The 7,263-nt window shown below is 36.6% G+C and overlaps 1 protein-coding gene across 1 annotated transcript; it reads left to right on the plus strand.

The window, feature by feature from the left end:
* The first annotated feature begins 4,706 nt into the window (after positions 1 to 4,706).
* On the plus strand, positions 4,707 to 6,023 carry LOC108972372 (lysostaphin-like). The gene is made up of 2 exons (XM_018938924.1): positions 4,707 to 4,737; positions 4,795 to 6,023. The coding sequence occupies exons 1-2, from the start codon at positions 4,707 to 4,709 to the stop codon at positions 6,021 to 6,023; spliced, it is 1,260 nt and encodes a 419-aa protein (XP_018794469.1).
* The last annotated feature ends 1,240 nt before the right edge of the window (positions 6,024 to 7,263 follow it).

A 7,263-nucleotide genomic window follows, 5' to 3' on the forward strand; every position in this document is an offset into this window, starting at 1 on the left:
CAATCAGCAGTAATGTTGAATGGCCAACGAAAATAATATTTTTTCGGTTAATTTTTTATGTGCAACTTTTTTCAGTTTTATTTGCATTGTTTACTCGACAGTTTTCATTCTTGTTGCAGCATACATATTTTTACATTAGGGTGGTTTAAAAAAACTTAAATAAATTTTTTTTTTTATGTCGTCAATATGCAATAGTTTTTTGACTTAAAAATATTATAAATATATTTTCGTGAAATAAGCAGTTATTATTGATTAAAGAGTTGAGTTTTAGGTAGGTAGGTAGGTGAAAGTGCTGCCCATTTGGTCGCAATTAGTGCTGGGCGCGCCACTTTGATGCAATATCGTAAGACCTCTATAATCTTGCTTCAATTTAATGCTCTCTAAAAATGTATTTATATCCGGTATGATTTTTGTGGACTGCCATTCAAGGTTTGGTGCTTGCTGGGTTCCAACTTTTCTGCGTCTGCTTTGTATTATATCTCGACATTCACAGAGAAAATGTAATTGTTCACTTTGAGCTTGCACCTATTCATAGCGCATGTTATAGACTCTGTAAATTTGTAAATACTCTTCCAAGACCTGTTACATCTTTCATCATACTTTGGCCATATCTGTTTCGTTGTCTTGCAATTGGTATTGATTTCTGTCTGCTCCGCGCTATTTGTTCAAAGTGTGTATAAAACTCTCTTTTTATCGTTTCCAGTAGGCATGGAATTATCTCCGCAAGAGATTTGTCTAAAGAGGCTTCTTAGTTGGCCATCCCGTCTGATTTTCCATTCTCAAAGTTGTTCCCGTGGTTGGAAACCCAAACTATGCCTACGTAGAGTTGACGGAGGAGTGAGGAAAGCTCTCTGATGGCCATTCACTTGGGAGTGACCAGAAACGACTCTTTTTCGTAAGGCTCAAGCAGCTCACGACTTCCGGTCTTTGACCAAGTATCCTCTGGGTAGCCTACGAACATCCGTTCGAAGGCGAGCTAAAGTGAGAAGGCGAAATATCCTCTACACAAGGTTATGCGCTAGGATACCGACTGCCTCGGATGAGAGACAACCATTTTGATGAACTCTTTCCAACAGTTGCTTCTTCGGACTGAGTAGGCAATTGAGAAATAAAGTCCTCTCTCGACGAAGCCAAACTCTATAAGTCACTCATTATTCCCGTCGTGCTATATCGTGCAGAGGCTTGGATGATGCCAACAACTAATGAGTCGACGAGGCGAGTTTTCGAGAGAAAGTTACTGCGAAAGATTTATGGTCTTGGGCGCAATGCCGCCTGGCTGTCTGTATTTATGATTTCTTTCTCCATTCTGTCGTAGTTATTCTATAGAACACCACAGATATTTTCTATATATACAATTATTTCCGTTTGGACGTTAGTGGTTGAGTTTGGTGATCGGATAGAGGGAGACTGAGAGAGAGAGAGAAGATTTCGAGATTATTGAAATATCCACACGCACCACTTTGCAGACTAATTTAATCCCGTCAGTATAGATCATACATCATGTAGATATATGGCTCGAAGATCCTCCTTAACTAACCCTTTTACCCATTCTTGACAAGAATATGCAATCATCCGGAAGTGGGTATTAAAATATATCATTGGAAAGATTGAATAAATTAAGTAGTTGCATTAGAATGGCGTTTTGTTCAAAATATCTAACCTCCTTATTCTTCTGTTCTTATAGCAGAGCTTTCCGCTACTTTTCTAGTGAAGGCATCCACCTGCGCAGACTGTTCTCTGCATTTAATTTAATTTCCGGACATTAAGTTATTTCTTTTACATTGGTTAATAAACCAGTGCTCCATATTCAGGAATTAGTCAGATGATGATCGTATTCATCTAAATAACTATATTTGGACCCAATTCTATTGGCCATATACGCTTTATTTGTCCGTTTTTCAATCCTTATTTTCCAATTCAATTTAATATCCATTTCCATGCCCAAGTTTTTAGCTGTCAGAGGCAGAGAAATTGTTGTACCACCAAGTGAAGGAGGATTAAGTTAAGGCATTTTAATTTTATTCGATATAAACATCAGTTTCGTTTTAGGTTATTTTATATAAAAATTATCTTCCGTCATTTAAGAACCTGCCTAATGTCTTACGTCTTACATACATTTGAACATGTGTATGCTTCACTTTTTACTGATTTGAAATTACCGTTCAATTTTATATTCTTTTGTATTCACTTTTTGCCAGCTTTGCATTTATGCATGCGTTCCATTGTTATCACAATTGCCGTGTTGTGTTTCAAGCATTTTATTTTTTTCGCGTTTTTTTGCAGAAAATGCGCGTAAAAGCATTAACTATTAAATTACCGAATTAAATTATTTTCAAATTCCTTTTCAGGTATTTTTTATTTATTTACTTTGTTATACCCTGAACGGGGTATACTAAGTTGGTCACGAAGTTTGTAACACCCAGAAGGAAGGGTCGGAGACCCTATAAAGTATATATATAAATGATCAGTATGTTGAGCTGAGTCGATTTAGCCAGCCCTCAGTTTTTAAGATATCGTTTTGAAATTTTGCAAACATCATTTTCTCTTCAAGAAGCTGCTCATTTGTCGGAACTGCCGATATCGGACCACTATATCATATAGCTGCCATACAAACCGAAAGATCGGAGTCAAGTTCTTGTATGGAAAACTTTCACATTTGGCAAGATATATTCACGAAATTTGGTATAGATTATTTTCTAAGTCAATAATGATATTTCCGAAGAAATTGTTCAGATCGGTTAACTATAACATATAGCTGCCATACAAACTGAATGATCGGAATCAAGGGCTTGCATGGAAGACTTCCTCATTTAACGAAATTGGGTATGAGTTATTGTTTATAGAAATAATGTAATATCAGAAGAAATTGTTCAGATCGGCTCACTATAGCATAAAGCTGCCATACAAGCCGAACGATCGGAATCACGGTCTTGTATGGAAAAATTTCGCATTTGCCGTCGTATCGTCACGAAATTTGGCATGGATTACTGCTTAAGGTAGCAATATAATCTCCAAAAAAAATTGTTCACAACGGATTACTATAGCATATAGCTTCCATACAAACTGAACAAATAGCAACCGAAGTTAACGTTTTTTCGTGTTTTTAATTGCAAATAGTTTTGAACTGTACTTGTAATTGAAAATAACCTTTGGGTGAAATATAATTTTATCATTATCATGGTCATTATCACTATCACCATCATTATCGTTATCATTATCATTATCATTATCATTATCATTATCATTATCATTATCATTATCATTATCATTATCATTATCATTATCATTATCATTATCATTCTCATTATCATTATCATTATCATTGTCATTATTACTATCATTATCATTATTACTATCATTATCATTATCATTATCATTATCATTATCATTATCATTATCATTATCATTATCATTATCATTATCATTATCATTATCACTATCATTATCATTATCATTTTTATTATCATTAGCCCTTATTGAAGATCATATGAAAGCTGGGATACAATGACACATGTGTCTGAAGGCTTCGCGAACCAGCTAGGCGAGTGTAAAGTGCTCAGAGAAGTTAAAACAAGGGGAATACATAAATGAGATACTTCCAAGCTAGACACAGTAAAACTATTCGCCGCTATAGAGTAAATCTGGGACCAATATCCCTGCTTAAATGACAACGACATGCCAGGGCTACAGGAAGAGAAAAAATGGAATGGAAGAGCATAAAGAATACTATATAAAGTTGCGAGAGCTCAGTTGAAAGAAAAAAGATGAATGGAAAGAGCTATTTATTGATATAAATAAAAATTAATGAAGCCTCGCGTACAAGATCGTAGTGAGAACCATTGATCTGGGAAGAGACAAGTCATATTATATACAAGGAAGAATAAAAAATTCTGTTCTCAACGCTTCAATTGTACTGCTGAAAACTGAGACTTTTTAATTTTTTTTAATTTTGTAACCATAAATGGACCTCTCTTGATATTGACTAAGGGTCCCAGCGTATTTTTAAAGTCGGCAAAAGCTATCAAAGACAAAATTTTGAGATGAAATACCCGCCGCGGCGTACTTTTACATTTTGATCGAATCCAAATGCTAGCCTAAAATGGTGTGAATACGTAAGCATTTCTAGCGTAACTGCATGTCCGACAGAGATATCAATAACAGTTACTAGAACTTTAAACACGAGTGCAATAGCCTATGCAATACAAGAATACAGCTTTAAGCTTCCGCATTTAATTTACAAATGAGGAAAACTTGCCGTGGCTTCAGTAGTGATACGCAAATCTTTTGCTAATGATAAAGTTAAGTTAGTTAAAAACATTCGATTGCAATCTTAAGCTAAAACGTGTCGGTCTCAATTATTCGTTTTAAAAAGAGCCCGCAACAGCCTCGTCTACTAACACGAGAATACATTTAACAGCGATAAAGAAAAAAATGTTGTTGGTAGGCACATATGGTCTGATAACTTGATTGCTATTATTCTATTAAAGAGTAAATAAGAAGATAAAGTTAAACTACCTTGTCTTACCCGGAATAGCCCGATTGTTGTACTATAATAGGTTGATTATAAACCGAAAGCTAAACAGTTTTGAAAAAGCTTTAATGAGTATTGTGGTCAAGCGCGTTGGCAATAATCTTTAAAGAAGGCGCTTACAGGCGCTACAACCACGTGGGCAAGGTATTGTGTATCCATACACAAAATCAATAAAATGAAAGTCATTATCGCCTTTATTATTGCAGGTAATATAAAATTTTTTAAGAGCGGTGAAATTCATCTTATTCACCTTATTTTTACAGCTCTTTTGCAGTGCTGTATTGCTCAGAAGGAGGATAGACCAACTGCAAATGAAATTTCAGTAACTCGAGACTCCTTACTAAGTGCCATTGCATCAACCGATTTGCAACTAGAACGAGATATCGTAATAAGTAGACCAGCTACAAACGTTTGGCAAGAGAGGGAACTGATTATAACCACACCACCAGTGGAAACCAAGAAGGAACTATTCCCAACTACAAGACCAATAGAAGGCAGTATGAAATTAGTCACAGCTACAACCCCAATAGATAGCGAAATGGACCTATTTTCAACTATACCGTCAATAAAAACCAAGTGGGAACTGGGTCTAACTGCAACACCAAGAAGTAACAAGTTGGAGTTGGTGATAATCAGACCCCCATTAAAAGACAAGGCGGAATTGGTACCAATTACAGGACCAATAGCTACCAGGAGAGAACAGGTCTCAACTTTACCGTCTCTGGAAATCGAGAGGCAGCCAATAGATACTCAGCGGGAACTGGTCCCAACTATAACAACAATAAGTACCAGGTGGTTACTGGTACCAACTACAACTTCACAAGGTTCCAGGAGGGAACTGGACCAAACTACAACACCAATAAGTACGAAGTGGGAACTGGTCCCAACTACAACTTCAATAGGTTCTAGTAGAGAACTGGTCGAAACTACACCGACACTGGAAACAAAGAGGCAGCTGGTCGCAACTACAACGCCTACAGGTACCAATAGGCAGCTAATCCCACCTGCAACTCCAATGGGTACCAAGTTGGAGTTGGTCATAACTAGACCGCCAATAGAGACCAAGAAGGAATTGTTCTCAACTAGAATTCCAGTAGATATTAAAAGGCAGCAGGTCGCAACTACTACACCAAAAGAGGTTAGGAGACAACTGATCCCAATTAAATCAGTATCAGAAACCAAAGCAGAGCTCGTCAGAACTACAACACCAAAGGAAACCAATAAAAAACTGGTCAGAACTACAACACATGAGGAAATAGTCATTGCTGCAACACCCATAGGAATCAAGAAAGACCTTATAACGACAACCCCATTGAGCCAAATAACAAGTTATTTATCTCCTGTCGTAACAACAATATTGAGCCCTACAATGTCCACTCCCGATCTCGCTGAAAAACCTAAAAAATTACGCAAATACCCCAAGTACAGACTTAAGGCGAGGCGACGTCGCACTACAACAAAGCAACCCTTCCATGTTCCCAAAACAAGCTGAGCATTTTTATCCACATATTTACATATGTATTCAAATATATTTGTAACAAAACTTTGAAGAGAGAAAATCGATTATTTATTCTTATCTTCAGAATAAATTGTCAAACTTACGCCTTCTTTGAGGACTTAAAAAATAAACAAAAAGGTATATTTGCTACGAGTAAATCAAAGGGCCTCTAACTAGATATTATGTCTATAGACGCACAAGTACTGTAACGGAATTCCCTTTACTACAGTCTTAACTTGCCATTATAACCAAAGTAATAACAATGGTTTCCGATCGTTAATAATGTGAGGTATGTCTCTCTTGGAGGTAATTTTAAATTCATTATTGAGTTACGCCATTCTATAAATAATATCGTTGTGCAAAAACAACGTCTCGGTAAAGCGGAAAATCTACTAAAAAAGTTACGAGATTGTTATAGATTCTTGTACGGAATTTTACTACTACACTCTCTCGTTCGAACAGAGAAAAAAAAACAGTACTCTTTCTAGGTCTGAATTCTAAGCTTGGAAGAATTAAGCAGAGGATTCCACGGAGTGATGTTCTCTCCATACTTCTGTTCCTTCAACCACTAGAAAACATTTCCAGATACGCAGATGGTTGTAAGAAATGGATGTCAAGCAATTGAAATTATGGTATATGTTCAAAGCAAAAAAACTATCTCATCGATTCACTTACTTCTCTTTGCAAGTAGCTGAAACACCAGCACTAAATTCACTATGGGTCACGAGCTAGATAAAGGATTACAGACTGAATTTTAACACTGTTAACAAATCTAATATTTTGGGTATTACTTGATAGCTTGTCCTCTTTCATTCAGCATACCACCGTGATTTTGCTGTACAGAGCTGTACCTACCTTCCTCCCAGTGAATATCCTACTTGGCGTCAAGCCACCACTCATACAGAAGAACTCCAGTTGACTTCCTAATCAAGAGTGCCGTTGCTCAACTTTGTTTTGGTTATTATAACAGATTAAATTCCTATCCTTCTAGAATCGACCTCGGTATACCAAATAAACTTATTTAACACTTCTCTTCCCTTAGCCTGCTCAAGTCGGAACGGCACGTTGCCCTCATTAGATGATTTCGAGGACCACTAATCGGCACCTCGCCACACAATCTGAGTTGAGGTTACCGCGAAAATAACCACAATAAACGAAGTTCGATATGTCAGTTAAAAAGTATGCAATTGATGCCTTAGAAAAAATTTGTTAACGATTCAGGTCATCAAACCTA

This window comes from Bactrocera latifrons, unplaced genomic scaffold (assembly GCF_001853355.1).
Source record: "Bactrocera latifrons isolate USDA-ARS-PBARC rearing strain unplaced genomic scaffold, ASM185335v1 scaffold_4, whole genome shotgun sequence".
In the NCBI taxonomy this organism is placed as follows: domain Eukaryota; kingdom Metazoa; phylum Arthropoda; class Insecta; order Diptera; family Tephritidae; genus Bactrocera; species Bactrocera latifrons.

Coding starts and splice junctions, on each gene's coding strand:
- LOC108972372 (XM_018938924.1), top strand. CDS start 4,707: ATGAAAGTCATTATCGCCTTTATTATTGCAG. Junction 4,738..4,794: donor TATCGCCTTTATTATTGCAG/GTAATATAAAAT, acceptor TTATTTTTACAG/CTCTTTTGCAGTGCTGTATT.